General features: G+C 52.3%; 1 protein-coding gene across 4 annotated transcripts in view; it reads right to left on the bottom strand.

The window, feature by feature from the left end:
* micall1a (MICAL-like 1a) overlaps nt 1–23,875 on the bottom strand; it is a 133,664-nt gene that overhangs the window by 19,816 nt on the left and 89,973 nt on the right. For 3 of the 4 annotated variants that reach the window (XM_085969421.1, XM_085969422.1, XM_085969425.1), the window contains 4 exons: nt 21,388–21,478; nt 19,913–19,986; nt 19,710–19,824; nt 16,174–16,220 (listed from right to left, as the gene is read on the bottom strand). In XM_085969421.1, the coding sequence (XP_085825547.1) occupies nt 16,174–16,220; nt 19,710–19,824; nt 19,913–19,986; nt 21,388–21,478 (327 nt within the window). Of the gene's footprint in view, nt 1–2,068; nt 2,367–16,173; nt 16,221–19,709; nt 19,825–19,912; nt 19,987–21,387; nt 21,479–23,875 lie in introns of all 4 variants that reach the window. The other variant, XM_085969423.1, reaches the window with a different exon arrangement.

Genomic DNA, 23,875 nt, shown 5'->3' with positions numbered 1-23,875 from the left:
GTTCATGTGCAAAACACCCTTTCACAAGGCAGGACTGAAAGTTCCTCCCTAACTGATGAAGTGTGAAGACAATTGCTGTGTTAGGTTAGTGCCAGCTCCCCTCACCTTCGGCATGCTGAATTGGGAGCAGCTCCAATGGAAAGCCCATTCCCAGCTCCGAGTGAGTGCCCAGCGCACAGCTCTACAGCAGACTGTAACGCGTGCTGACTGTGGCAAAGGTGCACTGTGAATGTCGGCAGATTGAGTACAGATGAAGACCATCCGATTTCAGTTCGAATGATCAACAGCACAGTGCATGCTGGGACACTACCGGCCAATTAAAGTGCAATATTAACATCAGGAACAGCTTCACTGTAACATGAATATGTGACCCTCATTACAGAGAACGACTGAAAGCTCACTGGCATCTGCCGGGGTCTCTGGTTGTACACCTGTGTGATGTGTGCAGACTCGCGAGATATATACATGAGTGTGTTCAAGGTATGGACGCACTCGTGACATGTATACACACACACGCGTACAATTGGGTTATGTGTGCACGCGCGTGCGTACATTTCCTGCTGCAGTTTTCAGATGTCTGTCTTAGTGTTACACAGCAGTGCAGGAATCCTGGTGCTAATCACTGCTTCCACCATCCGTCAGTGCAGAGTGGAATGCCTCGCTTCTGAAAGGCTAACACAGAAATGAGAATATTTAGAAGATTGCGGTAGAATCGAGCTTATTCTGCCAGGTTCCAGTCGTGAAGTTTCACAGACTGGAGGCTTGTAGCTTTTTCACTGCATAGAAATTTGCTTGAGGGAAACTGACAGGCAAAGAATGGGACTGAGGAGCACAGCCCTAAAGCTTCTATATACAAAGATCTTTCACAAACACTCTCTGTATACCCTGTTTCATTCCCAACAATGCCTCCGGATTATTTGTAAGAAGCAAAATTAGTGAAGAACACAAGTCTCCTACATCACACAGAGCTCCAGCATTGAGTGACCTGCAATTAAAAGGGAAGTGCTCCGATCAACAATGTACTGAGGACTCGAGCACGTTCAAAACCAGCGCTGGACAGGCTCAGCACCATGTCTGAACAAAGACCAGAGACAATATGGGACCAACAGCAGAGTCCGTGCGACACGGCGACCCCGGAGTCCGTGCGACACGGCGACCCCGGAGTCCGTGCGACACGGCGACCCCGGAGTCCGTGCGACACGGCGACCCCGGAGTCCGTGCGGCACGGCGACCCCGGAGTCCGTGCGACACGGCGACCCCGGACTCCGTGCGACACGGCGACCCCGGACTCCGTGCGACACGGCGACCCCGGACTCCGTGCGACACGGCGACCCCGGACTCCGTGCGACACGGCGACCCTGGACTCCGTGCGACACGGTGGTCCCGGACAGCAAAAAGGGGGAGGTTCTAGCTCAGTCCCTGGCCGGGGTTCTAGCTCCGCCTCTGGGAATGTACCCCTTCACAGTTACATAGTGTCGGGATCCAGGGTAGGATCCATGACACAGTGCCCAGCGCACTGTGCCCAGTGTCGGGATGTTTGGCACACTACGTTATTATATTGTCCCTGATGAGTCACTGGTAAGTTACTGCTTCTTGGCCATGTGGACAGCCTCTGTGAAAAGATTTCAGTTACAATTGGTAAACATTTAGAAGCTCTTGAAGTGACAGATTAATCGGCGCACACTGCAGCTGCGCGTAGATAAAAACTCGCAGCATTTTGAATCAGTTGTGTGTTGCCAGGTCTTGAGTCAATGCGCAGAGCAGCAGCAGGACCGTGTGCGGCAGGAAATGGGCAGATCTTCACACACTGAAAAAGGAACTCTACTCCAGAGCACTGGGTGACAGCCAGGCGTGTCCTGAGACTAGCCCACAGTGAACGAGCACGGAGCTGGTCCGACACACGAACACTCAACCCTGCAGCTGGGGAACTCTGCACAGAGGGCAAGAACCGACTTTAGCCCGAGAAAGAAGAGGGAGTTCACCGGTAACATTAACCGCGCTAAACACAAATAAAACAGGACTGTAGTGGCTTCTATTGCACATAAAATAAGGATATATAGTAAGTAACCTCAACCAGCGCCATGATGGAGCTGCCTAATATCAGTATGAGACGCGGATCCTCTTCCTATGAAGCAGTCAGCAGACGTAGAGTAGAAGCAGTCCCAACACATGCAGCTGCACCAACCCCGCTCAGCTGGTGCCGCACCTGCAGCTTTCCATTCATCTCAGCACTGCCAACAATCACAAATTCTTCTCCTTGGCATTTTTGGACTTTCCCTCTGGCTTATTGCCAAGAAACTTCAGCATCTTGCTCGGTTTGAATTTGGTCTTTTTCTTTATTTCACTGTTGGGATCTTTGTGGAAATCTATTGGAAAAAAAAACGACGAATTGATCATTTTTCTGAAGTATGCAAACGTTTGACACGCCCTGTAACCTGCAGGAAAGACAGGGCCGGGACCCCCACACACAGGGCCAAGACCCCCCACACACCCAGGGCCGAGACCCCCCCACCCACACACACACACAGGGCCGAGACCCCCCCCCACACACACACACAGGGCCGAGACCCCCCCACCCACACACACACACACAGGGCCGAGACCCCCCCACACACACACAGGGCCGGGACCCCCCCCCCACACACACAGGGCCGGGACCCCCCCCCCACACACACAGGGCCGGGATCCCCCCCCACACACACACACAGGGCCGAGACCCCCCCACCCACACACACACACAGGGCCGAGACCCCCCCCCACACACACACACAGGGCCGAGACCCCCCCCCCACACACACACACACACACAGGGCCGAGACCCCCCCCCCACACACACACACACAGGGCCGAGACCCCCCCACCCACACACACACACAGGGCCGAGACCCCCACCCACACACAGGGCCGAGACCCCCCCCACACACACACACAGGGCCGAGACCCCCACCCACACACACACACAGGGCCGAGACCCCCCCACCCACACACACACACAGGGCCGAGACCCCCCCCCACACACACACAGAGGGCCGAGACCCCCCCACCCACACACACACACAGGGCCGAGACCCCCCCACACACACACACACACAGGGCCGAGACCCCCCCACCCACACACACACACAGGGCCGAGACCCCTACCCACACACACACACAGGGCCGAGACCCCCACCCACACACACACACAGGGCCGAGACCCCCACCCACACACACACATAGGCCGAGACCCCCACCCACACACACACAGGGCCGGGACCCACACACACACACAGGGCCGAGACCCCCCCACCCACACACACACACAGGGCCGAGACCCCCCACACACACACACACAGGGCCGAGACCCCCCCACCCACACACACACAGGGCCGAGACCCCCACCCACACACACACAGGCCGGGACCCCCCACACACAGGGCCGAGACCCCCCCCCCACACACACACACAGGGCCGAGACCCCCCCACCCACATACACACAGGGCCGAGACCCCTGCCCACACACACACAGGGCCGAGACCACCCACACACACAGGGCCGGGACCCACCACACACACAACAGGGCCGAGACCCCCACACACACAGGGCCGAGACCCCCACCCACACACACACAGGGCCGAGACCCCCCCCCCCCCACACACACACACAGGGCCGAGACCCCCCACACACACAACAGGGCCGAGACCCCCACCCACACACACACACAGGGCCGAGACCCCCCCCCACACACACACACACAGGGCCGAGACCCCCACCCACACACAGGCCGAGACCCCCACCCACACACACACAGGGCCGAGACCCCCCCACCCACACACACACAGGGCCGAGACCCCCCACCCACACACACACAGGGCCGGGACCCCACACACACACACAGGGCCGCGACCCCCCCCCCACACACACACACACAGGGCCGAGACCCCCCCACCCACACACACACAGGGCCGAGACCCCCACCCCACACACACACACAGGGCCGAGACCCCCCCCCACACACACACACAGGGCCGAGACCCCCACCCACACACACACACAGGGCCGAGACCCCCCCACCCACACACACACAGGGCCGAGACCCCCCCACCCACACACACACATAGGGCCGAGACCCCCACCCACACACACACAGGGCCGGGACCCACACACACACACAGGGCCGAGACCCCCCCCCCACACACACACACACAGGGCCGAGACCCCCCCCACACACACAGGGCCGAGACCACCCACACACACAGGGCCGGGACCCCCCACACAGACAACAGGGCTGAGACCCCCACACACACAGGGCCGAGACCACCCACACACACACACAGGGCCGAGACCCCCACCCACACACACACAGGGCCGAGACCCCCCCCCACACACACACACAGGGCCAAGACCCCCCACACACACAACAGGGCCGAGACACACACACACAGGGCCGAGACACCCCCCCCCCACACACACACAGGGCCGAGACCCCCACCCACACACACACACAGGGCCGAGACCCCCACCCACACACACACAGGGCCGAGACCCCCCCCCACACACACACAGGGCCGAGACCCCCCCCCCACACACACACACAGGGCCGAGACCCCCCCCACACACACAGGGCCGAGACCCCCCCCACACACACACAGGGCCAAGACCCCCACCCACACACACACACAGGGTCGGGACCCCCACCCACACACACAGGGCCAAGACCCCCACACACACACACACACAGGGCCGAGACCCCCCCCACACACACACAGGGCCGGGACCCCCCCCCCCCCCCCCCCCCACACACACAGGGCCTGTAAGCCTGCAGGAGGGGCAGAGCACAGCGAACACCAACTTGCATTTCCACAGCACCTTTAACGTAGTAAAACGTCCCAAGGCGTTTCACAGGAGTGTAATCAGGCAAAATTTGACAAGAGACACAAAGTAAATATTAGGACAAGTGACCAAAAGCTTGGTTTTAACGAGCATTTCAAAGGAGGAGAGGTAAAGAGGTTTAGGGAAGCAATTTCAGAGATTATGGCAGTGGGGGCAAAATATGGCCCGTGGGCTGCATCTGGCCCGCTAATGGATTCAATCTGGCCCGCCAATGGATTCAATCTGGCCCGCCAATAGATTCAATCTGGCCCGCCAATAGATTCAATCTGGCCCGCCAATAGATTCAATCTGGCCCGCCAATGGATTCAATCTGGCCCGCCAATAGATTCAATCTGGCCCGCCAATAGATTCAATCTGGCTCGCCAATAGATTCAATCTGGCTCGCCAATAGATTCAATCTGGCTCGCCAATGGATTCAATCTGGCTCGCCAATGGATTAAATCTGGCTCGCCAATAGATTAAATCTGGCTCGCCAATAGATTCAATCTGGCTCGCCAATAGATTCAATCTGGCTCGCCAATGGATTCAATCTGGCTCGCCAATAGATTCAATCTGGCTCGCCAATAGATTCAATCTGGCTCGCCAATAGATTCAATCTGGCTCGCCAATAGATTCAATCTGGCCCGCCAATAGATTCAATCTGGCTCGCCAATAGATTCAATCTGGCTCGCCAATGGATTCAATCTGGCTCGCCAATGGATTCAATCTGGCCCGCCAATAGATTCAATCTGGCCCGCCAATGGTTTCAATCTGGCCCGCCAATGGATTCAATCTGCCCGCCAATGGTTTCAATCTGGCCCGCCAATGGATTCAATCTGGCCTGCCAATAGATTCAATCTGGCCCGCCAATGGTTTCAATCTGGCCGCCAATGGATTCAATCTGGCTCGCCAATGGATTCAATCTGGCCCGCCAATAGATTCAATCTGGCCCGCCAATGGTTTCAATCTGGCCCGCCAATGGATTCAATCTGGCTCGCCAATGGATTCAATCTGGCTCGCCAATGGATTCAATCTGGCCTGCCAATAGATTCAATCTGACCCGCCAATGGTTTCAATCTGGCCCGCCAATGGATTCAATCTGGCCCGCCAATGGTTTCAATCTGGCCCGCCAATGGATTCAATCTGGCCCAATAGATTCAATCTGGCCCGCCAATGGTTTCAATCTGGCCCGCCAATGGATTCAATCTGGCCCGCCAATGGATTCAATCTGGCCCGCCAATGGTTTCAATCTGGCCCGCCAATGGATTCAATCTGGCCCGCCAATAGATTCAATCTGGCCCGCCAATGGTTTCAATCCGGCCCGCCAATGGATTCAATCTGGCCCGCCAATAGATTCAATCTGGCCTGCCAATGGATTCAATCCGGCCCGCCAATAGATTCAATCTGGCCCGCCAATAGATTCAATCTGGCCCGCCAATAGATTCAATCTGGCCCGCCAAGGCCTGGCTTCGAGGCTGAATGTCCGCCGCCCCATGTGATGTCAGGAGGTGGGTCATTATCTCCGAGGCAGCAAGGGATTCTAGCAATGGGCCTTAGAGACGGGAGACGAGGATACGGAGACTGGCGGCTGAGGGTCGCGGATTGGGCCACGGCCCCCCGGGGGAGGGCCTTTTACCGACGGCAGCACGGCCCCATAACCGGCGGAGAGCGGTGAGTGCAGCAGCAGGGAGGACACAGGCCTGTTCCCCCACCCCCACCTCAGCCCAGGCCCAACCCCCAGTGATGGGATGGCTGACGGATGATACCTGTTAACCAGTTATAACTACCACCTAACTAATTAATGTAAAACTGATTTGTGTTTACTAATTAGCATTTTAATTATCTCGCTAGGTAATTGGTGAGCAATTTAATTGTGCTCATTACTGTACTAATTACACAGCTATTAATTAAAAAGCCGCTGAGCGGCCTGCATGGGATCTCCAGACTGCTGTGCGACCGAGTGCCCACGCAGCTTAATGGGAAGATTGGTGTGCAGATCTCAACAGCTCGCTAAAACTTGTTATGTGGCCCTCTAGCCCAAATAATTGCCCACCCCTGGCTTAGGGTCTAGGCACCGGAAGGCACGGCCGCCAATGGTGCAGCGATGAGAATCTGGGATGCGCAAGAGGCCAGAATTGGAGGAGCGCAGAGCTCAACCGAGGGCCAATGTAGATCGAGTGCCGAGAAACTCCAGGATGATTTGGACAGGTTGGGTGATTGGGCAGAAGCATGGCAGATGCAATATAACGTGGATAAATGTGAGGTTATCCACTTTGGTAGCAAAAACAGGAAGGCAGATTATTATCTGAATGGCAATAGATTGGGAGAAGGGGAAGTGCAACGAGACCTGGGTGTCCTTATGCACCAGTCGCTGAAGGTAAGCATGCAGGTGCAGCAGGCGGTTAAGAAGGCAAATGGTATGTTGGCCTTCGTAGCGAGAGGGTTCGAGTACAGGAACAAGGATGTGTTGCTGCAGTTGTACAGGGCCTTGGTGAGACCACATCTTGAGTATTGTGTGCAGTTTTGGTCGACTTATCTGAGGAAGGATGTTCTTGCCATGGAAGGAGTTCAGCGAAGATTTACCAGGCTGATACCTGGGATGGCAGGAATGATGTATGAGGAGAGATTGGGTCGATTGGTCTTATACTCGCTGGAGTTTAGAAGAATGAGAGGGGATCTCATCGAAACTTATAAAATTCTAACAGGACTAGACAGACTAGATGCTGGAAGGATGTTCCCGATGGTCGGGGAGTCCAGAACCAGGGGTCATAGTCTAAAGATAAGGGGTAAGCCATTTAGGACAGAAATGAGGAGGAATTTCTTCACCCAGAGAGTGGTGAACCTGTGGAATTCTCTACCACAGAAGGCAGTGGAGGCCAGTTCATTAAATATATTCAAGAAGGAGTTGGATATATTTAAGGCTAAAGGGATCAAGGGATATGGGGAGAAGGCAGGGACAGGGTACTGAATTTGGATGATCAGCCATGATCTCATTGAATGGCGGAGCAGGCTCGAGGGGCCGAATGGCCTACTCCTGCTCCTATCTTCCATGTTTCTATGAGTTATGTGTGGAAGACTCCAGCCAGAGGGAAAGGTTACTGTGCCAAGTGAAGTGACATTATGATCTGTGCATTTACCGTGGTAACCTCCATCAGTGGGCCGACTCGAGCCTTTCAATGGCCAGAGGGCAGTTTAGTGTCTCAGCGGAAAGAGTGCACCTCCAACAGTGCAGCACTCACTCAGCGCAAGACCTCGGGAGGTTTGAAGGACCCAGACTTCAGTATTAGTTTCATCTTCGGGGTCAAAATCCGACCATGCCACTTGGAGACTCGAGGTATGTTCGGCGAGTCGGGCGGCGGCAGCGCAGCGCATCGAGCAGCAGCAGCAGCCACGACGACTCGCAGTCCGACTGGGAGGAGGGGAGCCGGGAATGGTGGCCAGAGGGTGGGCGGGAGAAGCAGGCCACCACACGTGGAGCTGAGCCGGCAACAGTGAGGAGGAGGCCGCGGTGACGAGGAGGACGGAGCGGCTGAGGGACATCGTGCTCCCACTGCCACTGGATGTCAAAGAATTGACTTTCTGAACACGGCGCTGTAAGAATAGCTGACGTGTCCCGACGGGGAGTAAGCATTCCATTGTACTAGTTACATATGGCAAATAAAATTGAATTGAATTGAATTGAATACATTACGTGCTCAGGTCTCTGGAGTGGGGCTGGAACCCATGGCCTTCTGTGGTGAGAATGCTACCAACGTGCCATGGCTGACACTGCGTTAGCTATGACTCCGGGTGTGTGCCTGCCACACTGTGGAGCTGGCAGCTCTCAGTCACCTAGGTACAAAAATGTACAGAGATGCTGCACTCCGACATACGATGTGACTACTGACTGGCACTTGGTGAAAGTCTTGAGCGCTAAGGAAACGCTGAACTATCCTGCAATTACTGCACGGGAGGAGGCCATTCGGCCCACTGCCCCGGTGTTGCTGCTAACTCCCCAACTAAGCTCTCTAGTCCAATCCCAGTTCCCTGTCCTTTCCTTTATAATCTTCCTTTACGAATCTTTATACAATTCCCTATTAAATGATGTCCCAGTCTCTGCCTTGTGGTAAAACATTTCCTGTTCCAATAACCCTCAGTGTGAAAACATTCTGACAGGCCTGGACAGACTAGATGCAGGAAGGATGTTCCCGATGGTCGGGGAGTCCAGAACCAGGGGTCACTGTCTAAGGATAAGGGGTAGGCCATTTAGGACAGAAATGAGGAGGAATTTCTTCACCCAGAGAGTGGTGAACCTGTGGAATTCTCTACCACAGAAGGCAGTAGAGGCCAATACATTAAATATATTCAAGAAGGAGTTGGATATATTTCTTAAGGCTAAAGGGATCAAGGGATATGGGGAGAAAGCAGGGACAGGGTACTGAATTTGGATGATCAGCTATGATCTCATTGAATGGCGGAGCAGGCGCGAGGGGCCGAATGGCCTACTCCTGCTCCTATCGTCTATGTTTCTATGTCCTTCCAACTTCCTGCTTCATTCTCAGAGTGATTTTTATTCAATCTCAGGATGTGGGCATCACTGGCAAGGCCAGCATTTATTGCCCATCCCGAGTTGCCCTTGAACTGAGTGACTTGCTAGGCCATTTCAGAGGGCAGTTAAGAGTCAACCACATTGCTGTGGGTCTGGAGTCCCATATAGGCCAGACCGGGTAAAGACAGCAGATTTCCTTCCCTAAAGGGCATTCGTGAACCAGATGGGTTTTTACGACACTCCGATAGTTTCATGGTCACCATTACTGATACTAGCTTTTTATTCCAGATCTTATTTCATTAATTTAAATTCCCCAGCTGCCGTGGTGGGATTTGAACTTATGTCTCAAGTCCATTAGTCGAGGCCTCGGGATTACTAGCCTCGTAACATTACCCCCAGTCAGTGCCTCCTTGTTACCGAGTCACCGACCAGTGGGAACAATCTCTATTTATCCTCTCAAAACATTTCAACATTTTGAAAACCTCAATTCGATCTTCCTTACCCACCTTTATTCTAGAGAAAAAAAGCCCCAATTTCTCACAACTCTAACCACTCGCCCCTGATAAGGTTCGAGTGAATCTTTGCTGTGCCCTTTCCATGGCTCTATTTTCTCCCAGAATAGGGAGCCCAGAACCACACGCAGTGCTCCAATTGAGGTCTCAGTGATGTGTTGTACAGATTCACCATTGCTGCCTTGCTTTTGTGAACAATGTCCCGAATATAAAACCCCAAATCCCCTTTAACAGAAATGTCTTGGATTTGATTTCAAGGGCACCGTTCTCAGATGTTGAAGTTATAACTACCACGGAGGAAGCCACACATAGTTCCCCTACCATTCCCAGCCCACCAAGAGAAGAGCAGCATAGCCAGGAAGTGAGTGAGCCTTCCAGGGCCGACCAGCTTAGCCAGGAAGTGAGTGAGCCTTCCAGGGCCGACCAGACACATACCCCGGGATCACACAGCCAGATACAACCAAAAGATAAATTTAATCAATTAGAGATAGAGATGGTTAAACTTAGAGAGGAGGTCCTCAAATTGAATGACAAACAAAAGCAGGAGAGGGAGAGACACAAGAGAGAGCTGAATAGACTTGATAACCAGGTGAATCTACTTAAGAATCAGGTGAAAGAGCTGCAGGAAAAAGAAGAGAGCCATAGAGGAGAGAAAACACCATTAGACCAGCAACCAGAGACTAGAGATAAGACAAGACAGAGCCGGACGGAACGGCTGCACTCCCACACGGAACAAAAGCAACAGACACACAATACAAGGGGTGCCACACAGACCGACCAGCATACTGACTCACAATCTTCCCCCACCACCATGGAACCACAAGCGAGCCGCTCACAAGAGGTACGCACACACCAGACACCCCAGCCCAGCACACACACTATGAGTCCAGGCGAAAGCCACCAGACAGTAAACACAAACAAGGCTGACGTCGTAATACTCATAGACTCAAATGGGAAATTTCTATGGGAGAAAAAGCTCTTCCCTAGAAGTAAAGTAGAAAAGATTTGGTGCCCAACAACACAGAGCCATGGGATGGCTGACCAAAGCCAGATTAGGCTCCCCCCAACACATAATAATACACACGGGCACAAATGACCTAAAGGCCAAACAGAAAGAGGTAGCAACATCGCTCAGAGCAATGATTAGGAAGGCAAGCAGTACATTTCCAAACACTAGAATCACTGTTTCCACAATATTGCCGAGAACAGACTTCAACAACAACACAATTCATGAGATAAATGCCAGCATAGCAACAGAATGCGAATCAAACCACAACGTACACCTGGCCCAACACCCCACCCTCGATGAAGAATGTCTTTACGACCACGTCCACATCCAAAGGCAAAAAATATCGATCTTTGCTAAAGCCCTGAAGGACGTCGCTTTTAACCGGGTCCATACCCAGACTCCAAGAGGACCCCCCCCCGACCACCAGAGATCAGCGGGGTACATATTAGGAACACTACAAAGACCACCACCACACCAACCGAGACCGGAGAGGATCCCCATGCAAAACAACATTATCAGACCTGCACCACTCCTGTCCCACAGGGGAATAGGACCGCTACCAGCCAGACAGAGGGAGAGATGCACAGGACGTACGCAATACCTCAGACAGAAACAATCCATTAAGAGACAATAAGCAGATGTGCAGCAGCATCTACTTCCGCCTTATGGATCAAGGACTAATTAATAGAAAGAACTGTAACCAAATAGTATTAACTTTTATAGACAACTGGGGTGATCTTTTTTTTCCCCACACTTAGACACGACAAACACGTACCACTCTTTAACCTATCATAGAAAAAGATAAAACTTAACATGAAATCCTTATATATTTCGACCTGGAATATCCAAGGTCTACGCTCTTCAGTGCGAGAAGTGAAGAGTAGGACCCCAGAGTTCATAGAGGAAACTAAAGATCTAGATATTATCATTTTACAGGAAACTTGGTATAAAGGAAAAGGACACACCGGCTGTCCCCAAGGGTACACTGAGCTAGTGGTCCCCTCCAATAAATTACCAAGTGTAACCCAAGGCAGAGACTCCGGAGGCATACTGATCTGGTTTAAAACAGAACTTAAGAATTACATCAAATTTATAAAAAAGGGCGAAAACCATATGTGGCTCAAACTTGAGAGGGAGATTATCTCAAACACCCAAGATGTTTACATTTGCGCACTTTATATCCCTCCAATCGATTCCCCGTACTACAAAGAGGACACCTTCTCCAACATGGAGGGGGAAATTATCCAATACCAGGCCCAGGGGAACGTGTTGATCTGTGGGGACCTCAATTCAAGAACGGGCGAAGAACCAGACTTCACCAATAATCAGGGAAACAATTACGTATTCGGGAATAACCACTTTGACATCCCTTCCCTTCCATACAGGCATAACTGCGACAAGCAGTCAAATACCAACGGTAAACAGCTACTACAGCTCTGTCGAAACCTGGGTCTGTACATTGTCAATGGTAGGTTCATAGGAGACCTCCTAGGAAGATCGACCTACTGCTCACCTCTTGGCTGCAGCACAGTAGACTATATGATTACCGACTTGGACCCATCCTCTTTCAGAGCATTCACAGTCAAACCACAAACAACACTGTCAGATCACAGCCAAATTACTATGTTTCTCAAAAAGACAGAAACAAACAACATAGAAACACAACCCAGTAAACTGTACAACACCAAAAAATCGTACAGATGGGCCAAAAATGACACGGAAAAATACCAGAAAACAATTAGCAATGCATCAACTCAAGCTCTCTTAGGCACCTTTCTGGATAACATATACACTCACAATAAAGAAGGCGTAAACCGGGCAGTTAGTAAACTAAACAATATTTTTGATAATTTGGCAACAAATGCAAACTTGAAAGCTCGCAAGAACAAACCCAAAACAAAAAACTATGAAAAATGGTTTGACCATGATTGCCATAACATGAGGAAAAACTTAGAAAACTATCAAACCAAAAACACAGACATCCAGAAAATGAGGAATTACGCCTTACTTATTGTCAGACGCTAACACAATACAGAAACACACTCAGGACCAAAAAAGAGCAATTTATTAAGAATACACTCAGCTCCATGGAGGAATCCATTGAGTCGAATTGTTTCTGGGACAACTTGAAAACACTACACAAAAAACAACACGACGATTTGTCCATTCAAAATGGGGACACATGGGTAAACCACTTTGAAAAATTATACCAGAAAAACACACTAAGACCAGAGCAACACCAAATACGCAAAAAACTAGAAAAGCTTGAAATGGCCATAAAAGATAACCAAAACCCGCTAGACGCCATAATAACAGAAAAAGAACTTCTTGAAAAACTCAAGGACCTGCGACCAGGAAAAGCTTGCGGGACAGATGGCATACTAAACGAGATGATTAAACATGCAGACGACAAACTGAAACTGGCTATCCTAAAACTCTTCAACTTGGTTCTGAGTGTCGGTTATTTCCCTGACATCTGGAACAAAGGACTCATAACACCCATATACAAAAGTGGGGACAAAATCGACCCAAACAACTATCGAGGCATCTGTGTAAACAGTAACCTGGGGAAGGTATTCTGTAGCATCATAAACAAAAGACTTATAAACTTCCTTGAAGAGCACAATGTCTTGAGTAAAAGCCAAATTGGATTCCTGCCAAACTATAGAACATCCGATCATATCTTCACCCTACAGACCCTAATTGACAAACACGTTCACCATAACAAAAGCAAAATCTACGCATGCTTTGTAGATTTCCAGAAGGCTTTCGACTCCATCTGGCATGACGGTTTATTCCTGAAACTTATCGAAAGCGGGGTAGGAGGGAAAACATATGATGTAATTAAATCAATGTATACAAACAATAAATGTGCAGTTAAAATTGGAGACAAACAAACAAAATACTTCCCACAGGGGCGGGGGGTGACGCAGGGCTCGCCAATCTCACCGACACTCTTTAATATTTACATTAATGGATTGGCAAAACTACTTGAACAATCTACAGCACCCGGCCTCACCCTATATGAATCCAAGGTTAAATTCCTCCTCTATGCCGACGACCTGGTTCTGCTGTCACCAACTAAGGAGGGTCTACAGCAGAACCTGGACCTGCTGGAGTCGTACTGCCAGACTTGGGCCCTGACAATAAATCCCCAAAAAACCAAAGTCCTTGTGTTCCAGCAAAGATCCAAACAACATGGACCCACAATAAATTTCACAGTAGGAACAACCAAAATTGAACAAACCACTCACTACACATACTTGGGCTTAAAAATCAGTTCTACGGGAAACTTCAAACTGGCTGTGAATGAACTGAAAGAGAAAGCAAGAAGGGCTTTCTATGCCATCAAAAAATCAATCCAAATAGAAATCCCAATTAGCATCTGGCTCAAAATTTTCAAATCAGTAATTGAACCAATTGCACTCTATGGCAGTGAGGTCTGGGGACCACTAACACAACAAGATTTTGCAAAATGGGACAAACACCCAATTGAGATCCTACATGCGGAATTCTGTAAAAGTATCCTCCGGACTCAAAGGAAAACAGTAAACAACGCATGCAGGGCGGAACTAGGCCAATACCCATTAATAATCACTATCCAAAAAAGAGCCACCAAATTTTGGAATCACCTACAAATGAGCAACCCCCAATGCTATCACTACGACGCCCTGAAATGCCAAGAGCTGACCATAAAGAAGAATACCCTCAGTCAACTAGTCCTGGGACTCAATAAAGTAACTAATAACAATACTAACAATAACCAGTCCCAGGACAGTGACAGGGTAACACAAAGAATTCGACCCAACACAATCGTCGCTAAGCAAAAGGAAAAATATGTCATATTGGGCAGAAACAACAAAAACCCAAAGCAAACTCAATTGCTACTTGGCCCTAAACAGACAATACAACATAGCTGATTACCTGACCATGGTAAAGGATAACAAACTGAGAAGAACCTTGACAAGGTACAGACTTAGTGAACATAGCCTAGCGATCGAAAAAGGCAGACACAGGCAGACCAGGCTGCCAAGAGAAGACAGGATATGCTCTCACTGCAGTCAGGGAGTAGTTGAGACAGAGATGCACTTCCTCACAGCCTGTGGAAAATATCAGTGCATCAGAGAGAATTTCTACCAAAAATTCTCACAAATATGCCCTGAATTCAGAAATCTGACTGACAACCAAAAACTCCCATTCCTACTGGGGGAGGAGAGAAGCTGTGTAACACTGGCGGCACACTATGTTACAGCTTGCCATGAACAGAGGGACAACCAGTAAACTAAGACAAGAGTATATATAAACAAGGCGAATGTATATTTATAAACTCAGGGATATACCTGTTTATACACTGTATGAATGGAACCGCGTTTATGTGTTCAACCATAAATGTATTTTGATGCTTTGGCAACATAAGATGTACCTTATCATGCCAATAAAGCGATTTGTATTGTATTGTATTGTATATTGTAGGGAATGTAGCTGCAGATAGGGGGGGTTACAGTGGTGGGCACTAGGCGTGTGTCCATCTCTGCTGACTGTGCTGCTAGCTCCTCTTCCTCTCCGATAGTCTCTAGGACTCTGCTTCCATGGTAATACTTCCACTACCTTCGGCATGCAGCCACAGAAACCACAGAAACCCCACAGTGCAGATAGAGGCCATTTCGGCCCATCGAGCCTGCACCGACACATATCCCACCCGATCCCCGTAACCCCTACACCAACACATATCCCACCCTATCCCCGTAACCCCACGTATTTAATCCCCCTAACACTAAGGGTCAATTTATCATAGCCAATCAACCTAACCCGCACATCTTTGGACTGTGGGAGGAAACCGGAGCACCCGGAGGAAACCCACGCAAACACGGGGAGAATGTGCAAACTCCACACAGACAGTCACCCGAGGCCGGATTCAAACCCGGGTCCCTGGCGCTGTGAGGCAACAGCGCTAACCACTATGCCACCGTGCTCCCTCCATTTCAGTCCCAGAAGGGAGGGGAAAATACGAGTCAATGACAAGGGGCTTGAAGATCTACGGAGGACCCTGGATGTGGACATCACTCAAGGCAAGGGATTTGTGAATCTCAGCAAGACTGCTCCCTCACTGTGCCTTCTCCCAGCTGCAGAGGTGCAATTCAGACCAACTATCCTGCTGCCCTTCTCAACGGGGAAAAGGAAGGGGCAGAAATGGGCCAGAATTTTTAAAAAAATGGAAAAATCTGTTTAAAGAATCTGCCTCCCATTTATATTAAATGCAAACAATATCTTACCTTTGTTTTTAATCATTGCCTCCAGCAACTTATCCTCCTCTTCCTCTCTGTAACACATTAATCGAGAATTTACCTTCCAGTTCTCTTATCCTCTGGGCACTATCAAGAGGTACCCCACTATCCTGTGCCCCTCACCCCCTGGAAGCCTGTACCCCACTATCCTGTGCCCCTCACCCCAAGGAAGCCTGTACCCCACTATCCTGAGCCCCTCACCCCCAGGAAACCTGTACCCCACTATCCTGAGCCCCTCACGCCCAGGAAGCCTGTACCCCACTATCCTGAGCCTCTCACCCCCAGGAAGCCTGTACCCCACTATCCTGAGCTCCTCACCCCCAGGAAGCCTATACCCCACTATCCTGAGCCCCTCACGCCCAGGAAGCCTGTACCCCACTATCCTGAGCCCCTCACGCCCAGGAAGCCTGTACCCGACTATCCTGAGCCCCTCACCCCCAGGAAGCCTGTACCCCACTATCCTGAGCCCCTCACTCCCAGACAGGAAGCCTGTACCCCACTATCATGTGCCCCTCACTCCCAGACAGGAAGCCTGTACCCCAGTATCCTGAGCCCCTCACCCCCAGGAAGCCTGTACCCCACTATCCTGAGCCCCTCACCCCCAGGAAGCCTGTACCCCACTATCCTGAGCCCCTCACCCCCAGGAGGCCTGTACCCCACTATCCTGTGCCCCTCACTCCCAGACAGGAAGCCTGTACCCCATTATCCTGTGCCCCTCACTCCCAGACAGGAAGCCTGTACCCCATTATCCTGTGCCCCTCACTCCCAGACAGGAAGCCTGTACCCCATTATCCTGTGCCCCTCACTCCCAGACAGGAAGCCTGTACCCCATTATCCTGTGCTCCTCACCCCCAGGAAACCTGTACCCCACTATCCTGAGCCCCTCACCCCCAGGAAGCCTGTACTCCAGTATCCTGAGCCCCTCACCCCCAGGAAGCCTGTACCCGACTATCCTGTGCTCCTCACCCCCAGGAAACCTGTACCCCACTATCCTGAGCCTCTCACCCCCAGGAAGCCTGTACCCCAGTATCCTGAGCCCCTCACCCCCAGGAAGCCTGTACCCGACTATCCTGAGCCCCTCACCCCCAGGAAGCCTGTACCCCAGTATCCTGAGCCCCTCACCCCCCAGGAAGCCTGTACCCGACTATCCTGTGCTCCTCACCCCCAGGAAACCTGTACCCCACTATCCTGAGCCACTCACCCCCAGGAAACCTGTACCCCACTATCATGTGACACTCACCCACAGACAGGAAGCCTGTACCCCACTATCCTGTGTCCTTCACTCACCCCCGGGAGGTCTGTACCCCTCTATCCTGTGCCACTCACCCACAGACAGGAAGCCTGTACCCCACTATCCTGTGTCCTTCACTCACCTCCAGGAAGCCTGTACCCCACTATCCTGTGCCCCTCACTCACCCCCAGGAAGCCTGTACCCCACTATCGTGTGCCCCTCACTCACCCCCGGGAAGCCTGTACCCCACTATCCTGTGCCCCTCACTCACCCCCAGGAAGCCTGTACCCCACTATCCTGTGCCCCTCACTCACCCCCAGGAAGCCTGTACCCCACTATCCTGTGCCCCACTCACCCCCGGGAAGCCTGTACCCCACTATCCTGTGCCCCTCACTCACCCCCAGGAAGCCTGTACCCCACTATCCTGTGCCCCTCACTCACCCCCGGGAAGCCTGTACCCCACTATCCTGTGCCCCTCACTCACCCCCAGGAAGCCTGTACCCCACTATCCTGTGCCCCTCACTCACCCCCAGGAAGCCTGTACCCCACTATCCTGTGCCCCTCACTCACCCCCAGGAAGCCTGTACAGCACTATCCTGTGCCCCTCACTCACCCCCGGGAAGCCTGTACCCCACTATCCTGTGCCCCTCACTCACCCCCAGGAAGCCTGTACCCCACTATCCTGTGCCCCTCACTCACCCCCAGGAAGCCTGTACCCCACTATCCTGTGCCCCTCACCCCCCAGGAAGCCTGTACCCGACTATCCTGTGCTCCTCACCCCCAGGAAACCTGTACCCGACTATCCTGAGCCCCTCACCCCCAGGAAGCCTGTACCCCAGTATCCTGAGCCCCTCACCCCCCTGGAAGCCTGTACCCGACTATCCTGTGCTCCTCACCCCCAGGAAACCTGTACCCCACTATCCTGAGCCACTCACCCCCAGGAAACCTGTACCCCACTATCATGTGACACTCACCCACAGACAGGAAGCCTGTACCCCACTATCCTGTGTCCTTCACTCACCCCCGGGAAGTCTGTACCCCTCTATCCTGTGCCACTCACCCACAGACAGGAAGCCTGTACCCCACTATCCTGTGTCCTTCACTCACCTCCAGGAAGCCTGTACCCCACTATCCTGTGCCCCTCACTCACCCCCAGGAAGCCTGTACCCCACTATCGTGTGCCCCTCACTCACCCCCGGAAGCCTGTACCCCACTATCCTGTGCCCCTCACTCACCCCCAGGAAGCCTGTACCCCACTATCCTGTGCCCCTCACTCACCCCCAGGAAGCCTGTACCCCACTATCCTGTGCCCCTCACTCACCCCCGGAAGCCTGTACCCCACTATCCTGTGCCCCACTCACCCCCGGGAAGCCTGTACCCCACTATCCTGTGCCCCTCACTCACCCCCAGGAAGCCTGTACCCCACTATCCTGTGCCCCTCACTCACCCCCGGGAAGCCTGTACCCCCACTATCCCTGTGCCCCTCACTCACCCCCAGGAAGCCTGTACAGCACTATCCTGTGCCCCTCACTCACCCCGGGAAGCCTGTACCCCACTATCCTGTGCCCCTCACTCACCCCCAGGAAGCCTGTACCCCACTATCCTGTGCCCCTCACTCACCCCCAGGAAGCCTGTACCCCCACTATCCTGTGCCCCTCACTCACCCCCAGGAAGCCTGTACCCCACTATCCTGTGTCCTTCACTCACCCCCCGGGAAGTCTGTATCCCTCTATCCTGTGCCCCTCACTCACCCCCAGGAAGCCTGTACCCCACTATCCTGTGCCCCTCACTCACCCCCAGGAAGCCTGTACCCCACTATCCTGTGCCCCTCACTCACCCCCAGGAAGCCTGTACCCCACTATCCTGTGCCCCTCACTCACCCCCGGGAAGTCTGTACCCCTCTATCCTGTGCCCCTCACTCACCCCCGGGAAGCCTGTACCCCACTATCCTGTGCCCCTCACTCACCCCCAGGAAGCCTGTACCCCACTATCCTGTGCCCCTCACTCACCCCCAGGAAGCCTGTACCCCACTATCCTGTGCCCCTCACTCACCCCCAGGAAGCCTGTACCCCACTATCCTGTGCCACTCACCCACAGACAGGAAGCCTGTACCCCACTATCCTGTGCCCCTCACCCACAGACAGGAAGCCTGTACCCCACTATCCTGTGCCCCTCACTCATCCCCAGGAAGCCTGTACCCCACTATCCTGTGCCCCTCACTCATCCCCAGGAAGCCTGTACCCCTCTATCCTGTGCCCACCACCCCAGCACCCTAATTTACGGATTAGATTACCGTTGCCTGTCCTCGTCCAGGCTGTTGATGATGGCGTTTCTTTGTTCGATGACTGTAATCAACTCCTGCATCAACTCTGCCTCCCGCGCTCGATCCTCATCTGTCCAATCTTTCTCTGCAGGGACAATTGAAGCAGTGATCAGCCTGAGGGAGCTGGGACTGCAGGAGCTAAACCCCGAGTGCACCCTGTAGCAGTCACTGACCTGGTTTGTTGAGAAGACAGCGCATTTCATACTCCACGTCCGCCTGCCGTTCCTCCAGGTTCTGCTGCTTGAAACTGGGAAATAGGACAGGGCTGACGTTACTACAACAGGCGCCACACAAAGTCACGAGGCGGGGTCGTGGGGTCGCACAGCTTCCTGGGCACCACAACTACAAACAGCAATTGCTACATAGCAAACCACCTGTCTACAACTTCCTCACCCAGCGCCCAGGATATGGCAAGCTGCATTTGGATCCAACAGACCTTGCCACCATTGCCTCACCACTCACTGGCTGCTAACCCCTGGAAGCTGCCTGCCACTGGTCAGCTCTCCCGTCAGTCACCGCTCAGGGGCTGCGACACGTTGCTGCGCTCAGGCCCCGACTGAATCCTCCAGCTCGGAGTGGAAACAGGGGCCCGGGCCGAGGGGCCAGCTGATGCACCAGGGCTGAACAAGCACTCATCCATCTCTCTCTATCAGGAACCAGAGATGCTAAGGATTAGGGAGAAGAAAGGGAGGGAAAAGAGGCATTGGAGCAAGGGGACAGAAGAGGGATAAAGGGGAAGGCCAGTAAGGGAGGGGGAGGGGAACGGGGGGGGGAGGGGAACGGGGAGCGAAGGGGGGAAAAGGGCGGGTGGGGGAAGGGCCGGGGGGGGGGGGGGGAGAGGGCGGAGGGAGGGAGAAGGCGGAGGGAGGGAGGGGGCGGAGGGAGGGAGAGGGCGGAGGGAGGGAGAGGGCGGAGGGGGGGAGAGGATGGGGGGAGAGAGAGGGCGGAGGGAGGGGGCGGGGTGAGTGAGAGGACGGAGGGAGGGGGAGAGGGCGGAGGCGAGTGGGCGGTGGGGGGGGAAGAGGGCGGAGGGAGGTGGGGAGAGGGCGGAGGGAGAGTGCGGAGGGAGAGGGGGAAGAGGGCGGGGGAGGGGGGAGGGAGGGAGGGGTATGGGAGGGCGGGCGGATGGAATGAGGTGGATGGAATGGCACTATTGCTCTGGTTCATTTAAAGACCACAGTCAGATATAAAGAAATTAAATTACTCAAAGTTTGTCCAGCTACAGAGGTGAAGAGCCACAGAAACACAAGGTGGAAACACTGACAGCCTTGCTCAAACACCCTGAGCTTACACAAGATATGGAGGGTGACGATTTCAACAAGAAGTTAGCCCAGGATTAACTGCGTGCCTGATGTTTCCGGCTCCCATCGTCATGTGATACAGCAGGATTGACCAAAGTGAGCAATTCCTTTGCTCTCTCCCTCACACACCTTCCCCGAGGTCACAGACACTCGGAGGTCCCCAATCAGCCACAAAGAGTCAATCAATTAGGGATGAGGCAGTGCCAGTGTCCCGATCCCTCAGGCTGCCCCAAGGGTACGAGGTTATTGTGCGACAGGCAGCTGAGACAGGCCTGCAATGAAATGAAAGTTTCATAGAAACAGACTTATTGGAATGAAGGGGTTACACAGCCCACGAAGTAACTCACGTGTAAACAAGCTCGGACTCACGGCGAACCAGCATGTGCTTCTCATGGATCAGTTTGAACCAGTCGACTAAGAGATCATCTTCATCTTCATCTGGGAATGCAAAAATACAATGAATGCTGACTGGAGAGGTGGCAAGGCCAGGTTCCCCCAACATCACCCACACCCGCCCCCCCCTCCACCAGCACCGCCCCCCCCAAACCCAGCCCCACCCCCCCCAACCACAGCACCAGCCCCCTCCTGCAGTGCAACAGGATCGAGGGGGTAGTCACATCCTCGTTTTCAATTCCCTCTGGGGCTCCGCCGCTCCCTATCTCTGTAACCTCCTCAGCCCTCCAATTCTGGTCTCTTGCGCATCGCCAATTTTAATTGCTCCCTATTGGTGGCCATACCTTCAGCTGGAATTCCCTCCCTAGACCTCTCTCCCTTCCTTTAAGACGCTCCTTAAAACCTACCTCTTTGACCAGGTGAATTAGAAGCACAAATTCATCTTCAAGGGTATGACGTGCTGGCCATCACGGAGACCGGGCTACAAGCTGGGCATGACTGGGAGACAGATATTGCAGGTTATAAGGTCTTTAGAAAGCACAGGGACATTGGAAAAGGAGGAGGTGCAGCAATACTGAGAAGGGGTACGATTACAGCATTAGAAAGTGAGGATATCAGTAAGGGTGAGTGGGCAGTAGAAACACTTAGGGGGGAATTGAGGAATAGAAAAGGATGCAAGTCTTTGAGGTGGGATTATAGACCTCCAGATAGCAGTGATGAAGTAGTGGGATACATAAACACGGAGATCAGAGAAGCTTGCTGCAAAAGCTGAGTGGTTATAATGGGAGACTTTAACTTTCACACAGACTGGGGGAAGCAGAACAGCTCGAGTCTCAAAGTCAGCGAGTTTCTGGAGTGTATTTGGGACAGTTTTCAGGAACATTATGTTCTTGAACAACTTGCATTTATATAGCGCCTTTAACATAGTAAAACGTCCCAAGGCGCTTAGGAGATATTAGGGCAGAGGTAGGTTTTAAGGAGCACCTTAAAGGAGGGAAGCGAGGTGGAGAGCAGTGTTCCCTCTCATTTTTTTGATATTAGGGACAACACTAAAGGATTTTACAAATATATTAAAAGAGGTTGGCTCACAGTAATGTGGGCCCCTTAATGACAGACACAGGCGATACTGTAACTGGAAATCAGGAAATGGCAGACTTAACTAATTAGTGACTTCGTGTCGGTCTTCACAGTAGAGGAAGAGGATAAAGTACCAGAGATACAGGGAAAAGTAAAAATAAACCAAGGGGATGAGCTAACTAGAGTCAATATAAATAAATAAATGGTGATGGAGAAAGTAATGAGATTAAAGATGTCCATATCCTCAGGGCCCGACAGATGCCGCCTCAGTGTATTAAATGAAGGTGGTGAGGAAATTGTTCCTGCTCTAGTCATGATCTTCAAAATACCTCACGATTCAGGAATTGTCCCCCTGGATTGGAAAATTGCCAATATCACTCCATTATTTAAGAAGGGTAGGAGAGAGAAACTAGGGAATTATCGGCCTATTAGTCTAACGTCAGTTGTGGGGAAGTTACTAGAATTTGTTATTAGGGACAGAGTGACCCTCTGCACAAATATGAGCTGATCAGAGAGAGCCAGCATGGATTTGTAAAGGGCAAGTCATGTCTAACGAACCTAGTTAAATTTTTTGAGGTAACAAATGATAGATAAGGGTGTTATTTATATGGACTTCCAGAAGGTATTCAGCATAAGAGACTGTTAACAAAAACTAGAGCGAATGGAACTGGCAGCAACCTACATAGGTAGGGTTTGGTTAGGAGTTAGGAGACAGAGAGTAGGGACAATGGGTATGTCCTCCAATTGGCAGGATGTGACTCGTGGTGTCCCCAGGGAGCTGCACTGGGGCCTCAGCTTTTCACTGTATTTATCAATGACTTGGATGAAGGAACAGAGAGCCGTGTATCCAAGTGTGTTGACTACATCAGGTTGGGTGACACAGTAAATAGTGTAGATGGGAACAGAAAGTTGCAAAGGGACATTGATAGATTGGGTGAGTGGGCAAAACTGTGGCAGATGGAGTTCAGTGTGGGGAAGTGTGAGGTCATCCACTCTGGACCCAAGAAAGATCGATCAGAGTATTTTCTAAATGGTGAGAAGCAGGAACTGTGGAGGAGTTGCGAGATTGAGGGGTTCAAGTACAGGAATCACTAAAAGCCCGTGGACAGGTACAAAAACAATTAAAAAGGCTGATGGAATGTTGACCTTTATCTCAAGGGCTGGAATCCAGAGGGCTGGAAGTTATGTTACAGCTGTACAGAGCTCTGGTCAGACCCCATCGGGAGCACTGGGTTCAGTTCTGGGCCCCGCACCTCAGCGAGGAGATATTGGCCTTGGAGAAGGGGCAGCGCAGATTCACAGAATGATACCGGGTCTAAATTATAAGGATAGATTGTGTAGATGAGGCTTGTATTCCCTTGAATA

This window comes from Somniosus microcephalus, chromosome 28 (genome assembly GCF_052327205.1).
Source record: "Somniosus microcephalus isolate GS21.2 chromosome 28, FLI_Smic_1.0, whole genome shotgun sequence".
Classification (NCBI taxonomy): Eukaryota; Metazoa; Chordata; class Chondrichthyes; order Squaliformes; family Somniosidae; genus Somniosus; species Somniosus microcephalus.
Note: the sequence above shows the minus strand (reverse complement) of the source record. Positions and strands in the feature narration are given on the sequence as shown.